This window comes from Protomyctophum parallelum (assembly GCF_964188405.1).
Source record: "Protomyctophum parallelum genome assembly, chromosome: 20".
Classification (NCBI taxonomy): domain Eukaryota; kingdom Metazoa; phylum Chordata; class Actinopteri; order Myctophiformes; family Myctophidae; genus Protomyctophum; species Protomyctophum parallelum.
The window spans coordinates 22,560,176-22,578,460 of record NC_139718.1 but is presented as its reverse complement, the minus strand read 5'-3'; the positions used below and the strand labels follow the sequence as shown (position 1 = coordinate 22,578,460).

Genomic DNA, 18,285 nt, shown 5'->3' with positions numbered 1-18,285 from the left:
CCTAGAGGAAGAACAAAGAATGGATGTAGTGAAAGAGGACATGAAGTTAGTTGGTGTGAGAGGAGGTAGAGGGCAGGGTGAGATGGAGGCAGATGATTCGCTGTGGCAGCCCCTGAAGGGAAAAGCCGAAAGGAGAAGAAGACCATAGAATGGAGCATGGATTTTGTGCTCAAAACCTTCATTCATTTGGCATGCTCATATCAAACAAACGCTGTTGGTGGTGGATGGTGTCTTCTGCTCTGATGGGACGTCCAGTAATGGGTCTGTACTTGACATGCTGTTGGAGCCAGAGACCAATCGTTCTTACCGCTGTTTAATAAACAGAGATTATCACTCTGACTCAGCCACACACGTGCACAAGACACATGATAAACACTGCGCAACACACACACAACTGTGTGTACACTGCACTAGAGGTACACAATTGTGAATGTACACTGCACTAGAAGCACAACTATTTATATACAACATGCATGCGCCCAATCTTTCTTTCTCTCTCTGACCATCGCTAGTCTCTCGGAACAGACTGTTGAGTCACGTCAATAAATTCAAAGGAAAAGATGGTGCTGTTTTTCCTTGATTTGCCGAAGGGTTCTCAGATTTGATCATCACTGACTGTCTTTTTCAACCTTCCAGCCCATATTAAAGTGCCCATATTAAGTGCCCCCCCCATGGGCCGAGTGGCTGAGTACCACCTAGAGGTCCATTATCAATATTTTCTATCAACTGGTACCCTGCTGCCCTGTCAGAGATGCGAAAGGTCACTCAGTGGAGCACAAAGCCCCCCTTGACCCTGTAACACACCCACTTTTCCTAGCTGGCTCCAGATTCTGCCCCTTTGCCCTTGCTCCCCAGTTACTGTCTCAAGTAGAACATCCAGGTGTGAAGATCCCCCCCCCCCACATTGGCATTTTTCCACAAGGCTCCAATAAAAGGGGTCATGCTTTTATTGGCCTTTTTAAGGCAGAAATGGCCAACTATGCAGTTCCATGAAATGAAAAGAACAAATAGCAGATTCAGTGGAACATAAATACACAAAGATTATTTTTCAAAAGGGGAGGTACTGCAGGGTAGAAGCACGTTGTGCAGCTCTTGGTCTGTCCTAGTTTGGAATGTGTCTACCTCTTCTGTAATAAATCTATTTTAGCTCCACAGAAATTCAGGACAAATTGCTTTTGGCTGACTTGGTGCATGCCGGGATGTCGCAACATGACTTACGGTAGCGATGAAGGCCCATGGTAGTGTAATGCATCACTACTAACTTGCATCACTAATGCACTTACCTCACTTTTACTCTCCCCCACAGTCACCAACCGGAAGAATAACTTTTATTCTCAGATTAGCAGGAAATATTCTCCACACTAACTTGAAGTTGGACCTATGTCATATGATTTTATTTGTCCAACTGGTCTACGATAACCTGACTCCGCCAGCTGGTGGCAGCAGTGAGTTCCTCCTCCTACTCCAATCTGGTCCCACTGGGCAGAGACGATGTACTCCGATCAAATGCTGATTGGAGCGATATGCTGATCGGAGCGATATGCTGCCGCTAGAGGCAGGATCAACGCAAGGAGGAGGGAACTTGTGAACTCAATACTGCCGCAATCTGGCGGAGTCAGGTTAGGTCTATGACTCTACACAGCACGTCTTTATCTTTGCATTATCCCTGGACATAAAAGGTGGTTGCACACTGGACTTGTTTTTCGGAAAACCGATGGAGAAATGCAGCAAAAAAATCTGAAATCGCGCCCGGTGTGTGAGGACCTTAAGACCGTTTTTCTGTGTGCTTCCCACTGACTGGCCACAGTGGCCAGCAGCCTGGTTTTTACTTAGTTGCACGCGGGTGTTGTGTACCAAAAATAGAAGATCGACAAACAAAAAATTGTGACACCCTCGAGCAACTAAATAAAACTCAGGCATGAGAGCTGCTGAGCATGGAGAGCCAGAACAGACTGGAAAAGGTGATGACCTGTCCAACTGGCCTTCACTCCAGACAGGGAGAGAGAGGAAGGAGATGAGATATACTACTGGGAAAAGAGGCTGATGGAGAGAGAGAGAGGGAGGGAGAGAGTGAGAGAGAGAGGACGGGAGACGTGAGTTTCCTCTCAGCTGTGATAGTAACTTCTCTCCTCTTTCCTCGATGATTGATTTCAAGGGGCTTTTCACTCTGGACTCTGCAGTTGATCTTGCAGAAGCCGTTTCCTGGTGCAAAACAAATTCCAGGTTCACTCCTTCAGTGTGGGAGTTATTTCATCCTCTTCGTCGCAGTTCCTCTTTCTCGCTCCTGTAAATATCCACAGTATAACACTTCATGAGCTCTGTGTATGCACAGTTTGCACACATATATTCAGTGTTAATATATTATTCACAAATTATTTCTCATCTCTTTTTCTCAATCTCTCATGCATTTCCCCGAACCTCTGATAGTGAATCTCCTACACACGAGCAGAGCTTACTGTACAGTCCCTGCTGTACCTGCTGCTCTACAGTAAGTTAGATGGATCAAACCAATTATCTCTGCTGTACTTCTCCCATGTCCACTGCAGCTGTGCTTAGTCTCACCCCTGACACAGACACGGTCCATCTGGGCCAGCTGGGAATGGGTGAAGACTCCACAGAATATATACTGTACTGGTACTGGCTAGAATCACTCGGTTACACTCTGACTTTGTACTGTGATTTCCATTGGCAGCCTTCAGATCATGCACCGTATTGCCTATTTTTCTTGTCACTTGCACAGATAAAGGAGTGAAGACATATCACTTTCATTAGGTTTACGCTTTATTTTTTTATTTTGCCACTGTAAGGTCTTTCCTTTTTGTGTGCTTTTCAAGTCCAAAGATTTGTTTCTGTTATGGTTTAAATAGAATGGCCATATTAATATATGGTTTGCATAAAAGGCAAGGCATTTAATGGTGAAATCAAGGAAAGGGCATTTTAAAAGATTTATCTGTCGATGAGTCACATTTAGCCATGACAACCTTGACCTGTCTAGACAAATTGGACACTTTAATGTGCGTGTAACCTCACAGATATACAACCACACAGGAACATACAGTACACACAACACAGAGGAAATACAGTCTTCACCAATGACGAGCGCATGACACTGTGGGCCTAGGAGCTTGAGGTGTACAAAGTTCCACTCCAAAATGCAGTAAAAATGAACATAATTTATGGATAATGGCAGTCACACACTTCCACTTAACCACAGTGTCCTGTCTGTTATGCACCATGTTCTGCCTGTGTCCTGACCTGCTATGCCCTCGTTTCCAGGATACTAGGGGGACAGGAGCCATGGCAGTGGTGCCATTAGTTTGCAGAAGATGTTACCTGGAGGCAACAGAGGAGAGACTAATAGTTTAAGACAAAAAAGGCCAGGGATAATGAGGAAAGATGAAGAGAAGCACAGAAGACTGGTTTAATCACTTTCACTTTCATCCCTATTTTGGGCATTACAGTAGCAGATCTACAAGCTCACGGCAGGCTAGTTTTGAATAGTATAAAATAGGGCCTAAGTTAAGGGAAAGGAGCTGAGCAGCTGAGCTAGCTATTAAAATGGGGTAAAGTTTGCAAAAATAAACCAAGATGAAGGCCAAAAGGTCAATTTTCACTCTCAAACGTACTACTTACTACTCGTACTTACTTCCCTCCCCCATCTTTCCCTCTACACCAAATCTCTTCGGCAAAAATAGCTGATCAATTGTTTTGTGGGTATATGTCATGAACCTCCACGTGTTGGGCTCTTCTGGTGAAACTCCTGGCTGTCAGGTGAAAAGAAGAGCTGCACGTCTATTAGAGGAGGCAAGTGGTGGTCTGCGCCCTCCCCTGACCAACAGTGAGGATTGGCAGCGACAGGGCACTGCAGTATAAGCAAAAGAAAAATCGCTGTAAGCTACAGTAATAGGCGTTGCGTCACAGTGGTCCACTTGATTTATGGACCATCGCCCTGTGGCCTGCTTGACTGGCCCAAGTGTCTTGGCCACTGTTTTCATAACACAGAAGTGTGGTTTTGGCCTCGACTTCCAACTCCTAAATTAAAGATAATTATTTTTCTTAAATTGGATTTCATCACAATGTTGGAATGGGGAAGAGATGCTCTTACACTCGCTAGGCTTAAAAGTAAAATGCTGAGTCATGTTGGTTCTTCATACTGACGTCTATCTCCTTTAGTACTAATAATAGTGTATTATTTGGATTAATATTTACATTGTCATCAATTTCCCCATGAACACAGACCCCGTGTTGTAGATGAAGAGTTACTTGTCGGTCCTTTTATTGTTAATCAATCCACCTCAGAACAAGATCTTGATTTAGCGCCCCAGGATATTGACCGATCAATTACACTCACAGCCTTACACTACACACAGCTTAAAATCAAACTCTGCTGATGAAGTGATCTGATGGAGAGAGGCGATAAAACCACCTCTTCTTAACTTTTCTCACCATGTAGGGTCTCTGTCTTTGTACATACATGGTAAACCACTGTGTTATAAAATTAGAATATGACGGTGTTTGTGATTCCTCTGTGGTCGGGTCATACTCACTCCAGTGAATCATGTGTTCCACGGAGTTAGACCAAGCAACCATTGCTGGCACTGAGTCAATCCCCTCCCCTCTCCCTTGGCTGGAAGCCTGGCCACTGCCACAACTCTGGAAGATGGAAGATAGAAGATGTTCTGCAAGTAAGGCTAATTGTGTAGGTGTGATGTGTGTTGATGGAAATCATTTCTATGAGCTTATTTAAACCCCTGAGCCTTAGTCTCAACTTCTGCCCCTCAGCACAGGTTTTAGTGAGTATGTGAGCCAGGTTATTATTGCCATATTTTGCATGTGATTTATATCTCCACAAATGTACCAGACCACTCTTGACTGTTGACATTTTTATTTTTTATTTGTCATAAAATATAAATACTTTCAGAACAGGGTTTTATCTTGTCTGCTTTGCATATTTATTCTACCAATAATGCACTGAAAAGATTGCCATTCAAATTGTAGAATGAGAATGTGACTTAGAAAAACATAAGAAAACATTATATTAACGCGTTTATATATATTATTTTCTTTGAGAGATGGTTATTTGATAGTGAATGATGTTGGAAAGCTACAATACCATGAATCATCATTGTCAGATCTAGCAGAGGGTGTTAATTTACTTACCAATTATGGGCATTGGTATCACACCCAAAAATACATTATATCGTCCATTCCCTACCCTCAAATCCTGTAATCAGCCAAGCCATCCTCACTAGATGCATCATTGATGTATGCCCTATAGATTCCAGCACAGTGAGCACACAGTAGAAAATAAGATTTCCAGGTCAATTTCTGCACGCAAAGGGTTATATTGTAACACAGGATTTCATTGTGTAGGTGGCATTGACTTGGAATGTGTCATGAAAGTGACGTGGATGTTTGACATTGTAGTAAAATGCCACATGCCTCTGCAATGCCTTGGCTCACGCACACAGCCCAAAACACTTGGCCATGCCCCATCTTCACGCAGCCCAACGTGGGGCTAAAGCTAGGCTGAACGCCTGCACTCACATGGCTGTATAAGGGCACAGCACTTGTGCTACAGTCAGTATAGAGAGAGTGGGAAAGAGGGAGGAGGGAGAGTGTGAGCGCCCATCTGGTAGTCCTTAAAACCTCTGGAATGCTTTTGCTTTAGTTACACAAACTAAACAAGCAATTCTCACCAAGCCAAGAAGTCCTGTCTCTCCAGACTCCTCTGCTTTTTCTCGTTCTCTCTCTCCGTCTTGATAAATGTCTCTCTCTTTCTTGCCATCTCTCTCACCGTTCCATATCTTTTAAATTGACCTTGCATGATCAAATTTGAATGGCCTGGAAAGTGAGTGCAGTGAAATAAACTTTCTCAAATATCAGCCACCTCCCTGATTGGTAGAATGGAATTCCAAAAGAGAGTGAATCCAGCCGAAAGGCCCAGCTGTGCTTTTCGACTATGCTCATCTGTCTGTGCAGACACATTCTGGCAGCCTCACCCACTGCCTCGCAGCCGCCCAAAACCCTGTGCTAAAGCGTCATTACTGTCACTGAGGGATGGTTCCTTCAATCCCTGTCCTAACGCATCATTACTGCTGCTGAGGGATGGCTCCTTCCATCCTTGACTCCTCAGCTTCCTTGCCTCCTTGGCTTCCTAGCCTCAGAGGGAGGAGTGACGGATGAGAAAATAAAATCCACGGAGAGCCATTTCTGCTTTAGGCATTATATGAAACCTGGTGTCGGACTGCATATTATAGTGCTTTTACACAGCTCATAGCAAAGCTTCATTCCATTTACACACACACACGCGTGCGTGTGCGTGCGTGCGTGCGCGTGCGTGCGCGTGCGCGCGCGCACACACACACACACACACACACACACACACACACACACACACACACACACACACACACACACACACACACACACAGTGACACACTGTGTGTAGCAGATTACAGTTTACTTTAGTTGTCGCATCTCACGTGTCTGTCAATGGATTTGGTGGTGTTTTGACATGGGCAGTGTTAGTGCCACTAGAGCATTATATAATGATAGTTATCAAACACTGTGTAGTATCAAACAATGTGTGTGAGAGCGAGAGAAAAAACATGCCTACCCTTTCTCAAATGGGTGGCAGTGATTCAGGAGATAGTGGCAATCTAGTTTCCATTTAGGCCCTATGCAATCAATTCATGTAATGTCTATGAATTGATTGCATCGGGCCTAAATGGAAAAAATACCACAAGGACGTTTTTTGGTGCTATCCCTTTTGAACTGAGTGTTTGTCTGTACTCTGTTGCTGTTTTTACATTTATGTTCAATATACTAATCAATCGACAGTGACAACTCCATAATGTTTTGTCCTGATTTCTGCAGTCTGTCCCTTACCTGCTTCTGATGAGTGATTTGGTCTTGCATCGTTTTCTCCACTCTCGGGTGTGTGACTGAATGGGTGAATGTAATGCACATCATAAAGCATCGTTGTTGATAAATGTGCTATAGAAATGAAGACCATTTACCATTTGGGCTTTATAGCCAGTATTAGATTTGTGCACAGCTGTTCATGAGTTTTACCTTTCTCTTTCAGTATCTCTCTCCTCCTCTCTCCTAGCCTTTTACTGTCTTTGCCTTTCTCTCCCTTCTTGACCTCGTTATTCACTGCAGTTAGAGATGTGTGCGTGTGTGTGTGTGTGTGTGTGTGTGTGTGTGTGTGTGCATTTGGTCCTTGATGCTGTGGTTTATTTGAAGCTAGTAGTTGAAAGAATCCTAAATGATGACTTTGTTGACATGTCTGCTCCTCTTGGGGTCTGGGTGGCTTAACACTGTTGCTGTGCAAGGTACTGTTTATGTGACAAATCAAAACTTTGACGGACTCTCTCCCTCTCCCTGCCTATGACTTTCTCCATGCGGCCGTCCCACCCTCTAGATATTCGCCACCCAGAGGAGCTGTCACTGCTGCGTAAGCCTCGTGATCCCAAGAAGAAGAAGAAAAAGCTGGAGGAAGCTGAGGAGCAGGCTCTGGAGATGGATGGTCCTCTGCTAACCCCTGGATCAGGTAATGTCCGAGGCCTTCTGCTCACGAGAATCCCTTCACCTCCTACCACTGGGAATAGGATTCGTCCAAAGCAAAAACTCTATATACAGTACTCTGTGATCGGCCGATCGGTCTCCAAATGATTTGATCTGTTATCGGCAATTTACCCTATCTGGAGAAACCGATCTTCAGGTATATAGTATAATATCATTCTGCATCTTTGTGACAGGCCTAAACATTCTCCCCTTCCTCACCACACACAGGAACAGTTTTGACGTGGGTTTACTTTTTACATATAATAAGGCCGACATTGTTTTTGAGGGGCGCCAGCCCCTCCTATACACAGGTTTAATGTTTGTCTTTAGTTCAATGTTTGTTTTGTTGCCATTGACGATGAAGGGAAAATGTACGTCATAATGTGCCTCATTTCGTCATATTGTCTCTTTATTGTTAATGTCATTCACCTAATCAACATGAGTTATTAGACTTAATATATTAGCGCCCCTCACTTCACACAGGTGTGATTGTTTTTTAAATCTGCCTCAGGTCTAAATGGGTTAATGTCTGCAACAGGTTGACTAGCAGGTTCCTCTGATTCTTTACAGAGCATCTTTCCTCTGCTCTTTTTTCTAATTGCCCCTGTGGTTCGTAACCACTAAAGCTGCAGATTGCTGCACCCTGTCTTCTACTAGTGACCAAATAAGAATGTGTGAGTTTGAGGCCACTGCCGTGGAGCTGCAGACCTGGCTCTCTCCGCTCCTTGGCAGGGTGGACGAAGAATGGCTGAGATTCCACACATAGTTGGTCACGCTGCCATTTTAAACCCAACCCGGGATACACACAACTACACTCACTCCTCCCTACCTCCCTACGTCCCTGCACCAGTGATGACACGGTTACAGCCATGTGAGTTGAGAGTGGCAGGACAGGACAGGACTGGCCATGTTGCTGTCTCATTAGTTAGCATTATAGGGGACACTCACTCACTCACTCAGTAACATGCTAACTCTATAAGGCAATGTGAATGGGGCTCATTGTCTGGTTTGGTAGAGAGCGGCTGCCCCTCCCCTGCCCTGCCCTTCTCCGTCCTGTGCACAAGTTCTCGACCCTTTTCCCACAGACTGGAGTTTTATCAGACCTCTGTTTAGAGCTGCACAGTGAGAGTGAACAAATGGAACCATATGGACCCACAATGGTCCGTCCTGGACCCTCTCAGAGTTATATATGTATAAATGAACACTTAGGATTTCACTTAGGATTTGTTTTTGTGCACTCCCAAATGAACTGCAAGCTACATAATGTGAAAACACACTATAGGACTGCTCTGATGTTTTGCTAAAATCTATATTGCACTGAGCCAAGAGCAGAAGGAGTTAAAGTCCATGTTTATTTCAGGAGCTACCACGCGACATTCACACCCTGTGTTTTGTCTCTTCTCCATCTCAAGGGTGGGTTTCATTACGATCTCTCTGCATGCACTTCCCCTCAGTCTAGAAGTGAACTCCCGCCACCCCCAGTGCACCGCTTGAATAAATACACTGGTTTCTTCTCTGTGGGTGATTGTGGTCACGTTACGGTGGTGAAAAGGAACAGAGCATCAAGAGGAATGTGCAGAATCTGTTTTCCTGTACCGATGTTGTACTCTCCCTATCTCTCTTGTCTTCTCCTTATCTCTTTTTCTCTGACTCACCCCACACACAACACAACACATGCATACATACATTTAGTCACACATCCTACCGCCCCCTCCCAATGAATCACATGCTATAGTAGACTGTATTTCATGGCCAAGTTGCAGAGAGTTATTCTGTCCCCCTGTGGTGAAGGGCCTGGCCTCTTACCCCGGGTCTCCTGATAGGAATCACAAGGGCCAGGCTGTACAGACAGGCAGCGACGCAATCAGCTCACTGCCTGATCAACCAGAACCACTAATCTCACCCCCACAGCCAACTGCTGCTGTTTGTACCTCTACACTCCACCCCACAGAGACCCAAAGGCAGACTATATTATCGTCATGTTTGTCCGCTCCTAAATCTCCCTTTTCCTCTCTACTTGTAGATTTTATATTTTTGAGGTATATATATATATAGTGTATATTTTCATCTTACACAAACTGACAATGACAAATGAATTGACAATGAAAGGAGAATTTACGTCTTATGTGGACGAGCAAATCGGCTATTTTTGTCCTACACAAATTCCCATTGACAATGAATGGATGATGTACGATGATAAGAGCGCCACTTCACTTCACACGGGTGTGATTCTTTTTTGTTTTATGGAAACGTATGTCTTTTGCACACCTGAATAAATGGATGCATAGGTAAAGTAATATAATCAAAGACGTTTCTTCGAACATGGTCTTTGACATTTAGCGAATGTCTGACCATGTGCGCTGCTGCGCATTATCACTTTTCTTAGACTCCAGGCCGACTCCAGGCCATCTTTTAGTTCCAAAACCACAACCTCCGGGTCATTTTAGAAATGCCAGTCCTGTGTGCAACAGAACGATACTTTACAGTACTGCTCGTTTTGAGTTTGAATGCCATGTTGGTTACTAATCCTCAGCTGTTCCTATGAGTCGAGACTATGTTGTCAGACCACTCCGTCCCACTTCGCCTGTCACTTCTACTGCGTCTTTTATAAATAATTAGCCCAGTTTGTCAGTATGGAGAATGACATTCCTTGGATATCCAGCAGTGCACATCTGTGCTGCAGTGTATATGCCAGAGTAGGTCACATTGACCAACACCCTGCCCTGCCTGGGTTTGTAATCAGCCACGTTGAGTTTGAATGGCTATGAATGGGTGCATGGAAATTGAGCCACGATTGGGCAAACTGAGTCATCTGAGGCTGGCAGTTGCTGGCCGTGGAAACATTGCACCTCGTTCTTCTATTTTCCTGTATTTTTCTCTTCTCTTCTCTTCTCTTCCCTTCCCCTCGTCCTTCATCTTTCTTCCATTGCTTTTCTTTACTCCTTCCCTGTCTTTCTTTCTTTCTCTCCTTCCATCTTAGCCTCTGAGATAATATACATCGGACCTGTCAAAGGTAAGCTGTCCTCTTCTGTCCCTTCATGTTTTCTGCACTGCTTTCTCCTCCTTGCTTCGCCTCCCTCTCCTCCTCCAACCCTCACCCCTACAGCTGGAGTACTCAGGGTCAACTGACAAGCTATAACCTTAGGAACCAGCTGCCGAGTCACCTGACTGCACCGACAGAGGAACTCAGCTGATTTTTGGTGGTCACATGACAAAAGCTTTGCCTCCCATCAGAATTCAACTTGAAGCTCAAAACGCCCATTATAACTTCCAGAACAAGCTCATTGCTGATGTTTGTTGTTTTGCTGGCCACTTTGAAGCACACAGGAGCCATAAATGTTTCCAAAGGAGGAGAGAATATAGATAGATATGTGTATATATATATATATATATATATATATATATATATATATATATTAAAAAATAAATAAATATATAATTCGCTTTTATTTACAGTACCATTCTTATTATAATGTACTAGGACATATTGTACTGTATGAAAATCGGACATTCCCTTTCTGGAATGTGTTGGGACTGAGAGCTAGCTCTCAAATGCACCGACAAAAAAAAAAAACTCCTATAAAACCCATCAAAACGCATTGTTTGCATAGATTGGTGGAAATTGTCCTGCTCGCATAACTCATTGGGAAGTGTAAAAAAGATTTTCACATCCTCAATAGAAGAATAAGATTCTCTTTAAATATTGACAGATAGAAATCTGCAAGATAGTGCGTATATTGGTCATAAATTGTATCTCAAATAAAGGAAACACACACACACACACACACACACAAAACGCTTGCACACAAAGAGACATTTGTTGAATCCCCCCAGAGTTTACATCAAGGGTGGTAAACCCTCTACCACTCCCCCTGTGTGAAAGAATTAGGGAGTCGAGGCATGTTAACATTCTCCATGTCTTTCACCCTGTGTTGGACTCGGTTAAACGGATGGGGAGTGAGAGTAAACGTGGGATTGCCTCGTTGCCTGTTGTCTCCATCTATACTACTTCTCTCTGGATACTTGGGATTCCTCCAGAGACCATAGGGGACATGGGAGTACTCTCCATGACCTGATGACCTCTGCATTAGAGAGAAGCCTTGAAAGAACCCTTAAACAGCCTCCCCAAAAACCTTTCCTCTAGGGATGGTGTCGCCATGGCCTGGACCCTGTTCTCATGACCTACACGCGGGCGTGCACACACACACACACACACACACACACACACACACACACACACACACACACACGGCTCACTTCCTGTTATTAGTAAAAATATGGTTTGGTCACTGTTGCTTCTTGACCCAATACACAGACATAAACGAGGAGTGGGGGTATTGGTCAGTGTGTGGCCATTCATCTGGGCCAGAAGTACTCCATAGAGCCAGCCAAGAGAAAGTGTGACAGCTTCTGCTTGATCTTGCATTTATTTATCTATGAAAAGACCAAATCTAGAGTTAATTTATATTGCCGACAGCATGACGCAACAGTCCACTCCAGAACATTATCATTTTTAGGCACTTTAACCACTTAAATTTAAACCCTATATACAGTACTTAGTAGACCAATGTCCCCAAGTTATACATACCGGTACTTCCTTTTCCCCTCTACGCCACTCTCTTCCCTGGAAATACAAGCTCACAACGTGTTGTTTTGTCTATTTTCATCGAATATCTGCCTATTTTTGGTGAATGTTTGCCTATTATGACATGCCCAGAATTGGTATGCTAGCCTAGGATTCATGTAGTTAAATGACGTTTTATATTTACAATGTACAATATATAGTGGGTTATTATTATTTGTTCCATTTTTTTGGTCAACATTCAAATCCATGTGACCTCGCCTCATCTCCTTCCCTCCCTCCTCCCTGCGGCTGGTTGTGCTGTAATTTGCTGTGTGCAGTGCAGTCTGCAGTGCAATGCACTACTGCAGGGTTTTCATTGTGAACAAACGTGATCATATTGTGTGATCATATTGTGCATCATCTGCATGCCTGACGTGCATCAATCTTGCCATCAGCAGAAGGGACCTACTGTAGTTGAAGCCACTCATTTGCAAAGGGCTCGCTGGTAGTCATGCTGTTGACCGCAAGCTGATGTGACGAGGTTGCATCTGTGTGTGTTGTTGTGAAAATGTCGATTTTCTTGGCGTTTATTACTTTTTAAAATGATCAATTCATCATGTATTTTTTTATAGACCAACAAATCAAGGCAAATTATTTTATTTTCTAAAATAACGCGTCACAAGCTTATGTAGATCTGCTTGTATATCAACACTTTTTTTTCCTGTTGCACCCCTAGCAGGCATGTGTGTTGGTATTGGTTGAATTTAAGAATGCACATTCCTCTGCAAGATAGTTTGTACATTACATGACAAAACAACTACGGTAGATATAGCAAAGTGTGAATTATATATTGAACTGACTGCTGTGTGATTGGTGTCAAAGTGACCACTTCAGTCCACCACATCATGTGACTAACCACTGACCGTATGTTTTCCAGGGAGCATCTACTCCAGCCCAGGTCTGTACAGTAAGACCATGACACCGACCTATGACTCCAGAGATGGAAGTCCCTTGTCACCCACCACCGCCTGGTTTGGGGACAGCCCCCTCTCGGAGGGCAACCCCAGCATTCTCGCCGTCAGCCAGCCAATCTCCTCGCCCGACATCTTGGCAAAACTTTACAAGCATCAGTCCCTCCTGGACAAGGCCAAAATCAACCAGGGGTGAGCCTTACTTCAGTGGAATTCACGAAATGTCCCATTTGTGGAATGCAACTGGGCGCAACTGAGCCTTCACACTGTGTTTTAACACGGTGAATGTGCATTGTGTCTTTGCAGGTGGTTGGACTCGTCCCGGTCCCTGATGGAGCAGGATGTGAAGGAGAACGAGGTCCTGCTGCTGCGGTTTAAATATCACAGCTTCTTTGACCTCAACCCCAAGGTACGACCCATAGACCCTTACTCAACCCCAAGGTACGACCCATAGACCCTTACTCAACCCCAAGGTACGACCCATAGACCCTTACTCAACCCCAAGGTACGACCCATAGACCCTTACTCAACCCCAAGGTACGACCCATAGACCCTTACTCAACCCCAGAGTACGACCCATAGACCCTTACTCAACCCCAAGGTACGACCCATAGACCCTTACTCAACCCCAAGGTACGACCCATAGACCCTTACTCAACCCCAAGGTACGACCCATAGACCCTTACTCAACCCCAAAGTACGACCCATAGACCCTTACTCAACCCTAAGGTACGACCCACAGACCCTTACTCAACCCCAAGGTACGACCCACAGACCCTTACTCAACCCCAAGGTACGACCCATAGACCCTTACTCAACCCCAAGGTACGACCCATAGACCCTTACTCAACCCCAAGGTACGACCCATAGACCCTTACTCAACCCCAAGGTACGACCCACAGACCCTTACTCAACCCTAAGGTACGACCCATAGACCCTTACTCAACCCCAAGGTACGACCCATAGACCCTTACTCAACCCTAAGGTACGACCCATAGACCCTTACTCAACCCCAAGGTACGACCCATAGACCCTTACTCAACCCCAAGGTACGACCCACAGACCCTTACTCAACCCCAAGGTACGACCCATAGACCCTTACTCAACCCCAAGGTACGACCCATAGACCCTTACTCAACCCCAAGGTACGACCCATAGACCCTTACTCAACCCCAAGGTACGACCCATAGACCCTTACTCAACCCCAAGGTACGACCCACAGACCCTTACTCGATAGCTGGATAGTTATATGGGTGTACGGAGGCTAGTCCTAGTGGTTCACAGGGCTAAAGAACGTACTACTATACATACACACATCATGGGTTTAACAATGTGATCATGGACTCATGATTTGTGTTGTGCTCCCACATGGCTACAGTACAACCACCCCACCCTCCCCTCCCTTTCCACTGTACTACTGTATACTCTAACAAAGCATACAATAAGCTTAAACTATTTTTAGAGGATACACAGTGATGACACAACAAAAACATATTTCTCCGTTGTTCACACAGCAGACCACATGATTCTCTATTGTTTTTTTGTTCTTTTTTTTAACCTGAGGAAAGATAATTACTGTGTAATGGCAAGCTCACTGATGATTTTAGGTTGGCTAACTAAAAGGTCCTTACTTTTCTGTTCATGTACTTGGAACTAAAGACTTGTGGTGACGCTGTAAACCCCACCCATCTGATACTCCCAAGGATGTGCAAAGTATTTCACCTACACATAGGTTGTGTGTCCTCCTGTGCATGCAAGTTGAATTGGGGTGTGTGTAACTGTTCTCCACTCATCCCTGCAGTATGATGCCATCAGGGTGAACCAGTTGTATGAACAGTCCAAATGGGCCATCCTGCTGGAGGAAATCGAGTGCACAGAGGAGGAAATGATGATGTTCGCCGCCTTGCAGGTAAATAGACGTGTGTGTGTGTGTAGGTGGGGGTGTGGAGGTGGGATGTGTTTGTGCGTTTGTCTGACTGTGCATGAATGGGTTCAGCAGTGCATTGTCAGTGTCTGAGCAGTCTGAGGACCTGCAGTTCTTCTCATTAAGCAAATTGCCTTTTCAACCACAAGCTAATGAATTGGATGGGCGTTCAGCCCAGAGCTGAGTCTGTTCTGCTGTGGTATGCATACTAAAAGTTGGCTATTTGTTACATTGTTGCAGAGAGAGAGCTAATCAGGGTATTATCGCCCATCCTCCCTGTGGGCTGCTACAGTATTACAAGGCTTTTGAACAAAATGTCCCCGGTGAATTATTCATTATAGTTGATGGTTAACAGTAATTCACTTAGCCCCACTCAATTAAATGGAGTATATTATAATGTTATGAATATGAACATATACTACTTTAACTGACTGATCCACTGAATGGCCATATAAGTGTGAAAATATTTAAATGACGCAACAGGGACCCTGAAGAGTCCTGTCAGCTTAGCGGTTTAGCAGATTTGCCCCCTGGTCCGCCCCTTTTGAGGGGCGCTAGCTCCTCCAATGCATGGCTTTTGAAGATTACGTCATGTGGCACCACGTCTTGTCGTCTATGGACATTTTAATGTTTGTTTAGAGCACTTAATGATGTAAATAATTTGCCAGCCAAGTCTATAGGACTTTAATGTTTGTTTAGGGCACAAAATGACGACGTAAGACCTCATGTGGCCAATATAAATACATTTTGTGACTGATTCCGTTTTATACAATAAAACACACTGCATTCATGTCTTGTAACCTAGTGGCAATGAATCTGAAATCGTGTGGCAGCCACAGTGGGTGCCCCTCACTTCACACGAGTGTGATTATTTTCAATCCTACTGTAACAAATCATTTCTTGTATTGTTTTGGTTGCAGATTTTTACAACACTTTTCTAAAATGAGATCTAGTCTTGAGGCATTAAGGAGCTTCTAACTTAACTGTGTACAGCAAACGAAAAAACACAAAGCCGGCCTGGACCGGCCGAGTGGTCCAGGCACCAAGGCTGGTAATCCAGCCTGACTGCGTTTTGCCGGTTCGAGTCCCGATCCCGACGACCTTTGCCGCATGTCTTCCCCCCCATCTCTCTCCCCCTTTCCTGTCATAATACTGTAAAAATCTATCAATAAAGGTAAAAAGCCCAAAACATATCTATAGACAGACATCTGTCCCGCTAACATGAGTGCCCTTCAGTAACTTCAGCTTTGTTCAAAAGTTTGTTGGAGACATCAAGCACATGACTGCTTTTATATGAACAGCGTAACGTAATGATGGAAGATACATGCACAGAGTTGAGGGGAAAGGGGGAAGTGAATGAGACCCTTTTGCCCCCTCAAGTTGCACCCTCAGTCTGGGGGTGCTATTTCCGACCGTCGTAAAGCTTGGGTGCCAAGACCTGAGGACGCCACCCTGTCCTCACCCCTGTGGTAATTATAGAGCATCTTGAGCCACTGGATGGAGACCCTCAGCACAGACCACCCACCTCCACTAGCCTGAGACCTGCTCAAATTCCTCCACAAGTCCACGTAGAACACTCAGAGGTGTTAGGTGTTTTTCATCAAGGATAGTTATAATTACACCTACAGTACAGTAGCTGGTTTCCGGTTTCCCCCTCATGAGGCGCTAGCTAAAAAGGCTAATCAGAATGGTGTGTTTAGATTAGCAGCTAGTCTGTCGCTACCTGTCTGTTAGCACCGTGCCACCTCTATTTCAGTTGGGTAGTATTAGGCCGATGTTTGCGACAGCTAACATTTCACCAGCCTGGGTCTGAAGGGGTGTGTGCAGGGGTGAGCCTCACTGAGAAGTGATTGTCTGAATGTCTGAGTGTTGTAGGGGTGACTGACGTTAGCAAGGTATAATCTGTGTCCGTGTGGCTTTACTGGCTTGGCAATTACTTGGTACACACACACACACACACACACACACACACACACACACGCGTGCGATAAACAATATACATAGACTTGACAGGCATAGACATACGAGAACCCTTTGTTCCACATTCTGTAACCTTACCTTACTATAGCTTATGTCTTTCTCTCTCTCGCACTCTCTCTCGACAGCTGTTCATTCATATATTGGAGGGGGATGGTGTGGGGTTGACATTATAAATACCATTTGTCAACAAGTTGTATTTAGTGTTGGTGACTCACGCTAGGAGGAAACCATGGTGAGATCTCCTGTAATGGGAGGATCATGGCCAGTTGACTTGCTATTTCCATTGTTAGAAAGAAAAAAGTACAATTCCTAAAACCCACAGTATCGCCACAGTAAAGACAAATGTATAGTTGGTTACAGTTGAAAGATGTGCTGAGAATTTAGTGTTCAGACTTCAGAGCCTCCTACTCGTTTCCCCTTCTAAATCATTGACCAAATCCCCTCCCTCAACCTCCATAGAAAAGCCACTTTCTCACAGATCTCAAAAAGTCTGGTTTTGTCTGGTTTTACATGGTGCATACTGGCACCATTTGCAAGCATAACTCCTAAATGAGCCCTCAAGTATTTATGAGGTGATTATCACAGAGCAATTCGCTTTATATAAAAAGGTTTAGTGGTTGCCCACCAGGGACATGCATAGCAGGAAGCCCTATAGAAATCAGCAAAAATGTCGAATAAGGCATTTGACGAGCTGGCAGAATGTATCTCAATCACTTGTTTAATGCCAAGGACTAGTGATTGTATAGTAGCATTCATATAAGGCTGGTTAAGAAAGACATTCACAACAGAAGGATGCACATTGGCAATATGTAACTTATCCAACCCTGAATTTGTCCTTATGCCATTGTACTCTATTATTATTTTTTTTATTACTTTTTTCGGACAGTGCATCATTAACAAATTAATGGCACGGCTTTCGGTGTTGCTCGACGGTTGACCAACAGTGGCCGGGTTGATTATCTATATTTTCTGAGTTTGTTATTGTGAAGTGTTTCTAAAATTCTGTATAAAAATTCAACAGACCTCTTTTTGTCTTTCTCTTCCTCAGTATCACATCAACAAGCTGTCAATCATGTCTTCAGACAACCACATGAACAACAGTGAGAAAGAGGTGGATGAGGTGGATGCAGCGCTTTCAGACTTGGAGATAACCTTGGAAGGAGGGAAGACCTCCAACACGCTGGTATGAACAACATCCATCCATGCTAGATCTTCTCATTCACTACAGTGAAGTCTTTAAGGCCCTGGATTAAATGAAACAAACTTGTATCAAT

General features: G+C 44.3%; 1 protein-coding gene across 4 annotated transcripts in view; it reads left to right on the top strand.

Annotated features, from left to right (window-relative positions):
• The window catches only part of fermt2 (FERM domain containing kindlin 2), a 51,394-nt gene that overhangs the window by 23,167 nt on the left and 9,942 nt on the right, over nucleotides 1-18,285 (top strand). For 2 of the 4 annotated variants that reach the window (XM_083792099.1, XM_083792098.1), the window contains exons 4-9: nucleotides 7,430-7,558; nucleotides 10,553-10,585; nucleotides 13,074-13,299; nucleotides 13,414-13,516; nucleotides 14,909-15,016; nucleotides 18,060-18,194. In XM_083792099.1, coding sequence (XP_083648225.1) covers nucleotides 7,430-7,558; nucleotides 10,553-10,585; nucleotides 13,074-13,299; nucleotides 13,414-13,516; nucleotides 14,909-15,016; nucleotides 18,060-18,194 — 734 coding nt within the window. The remainder of the gene's footprint in view (nucleotides 1-7,429; nucleotides 7,559-10,552; nucleotides 10,586-13,073; nucleotides 13,300-13,413; nucleotides 13,517-14,908; nucleotides 15,017-18,059; nucleotides 18,195-18,285) is intronic. The other 2 variants (XM_083792101.1, XM_083792100.1) reach the window with 1 other exon arrangement.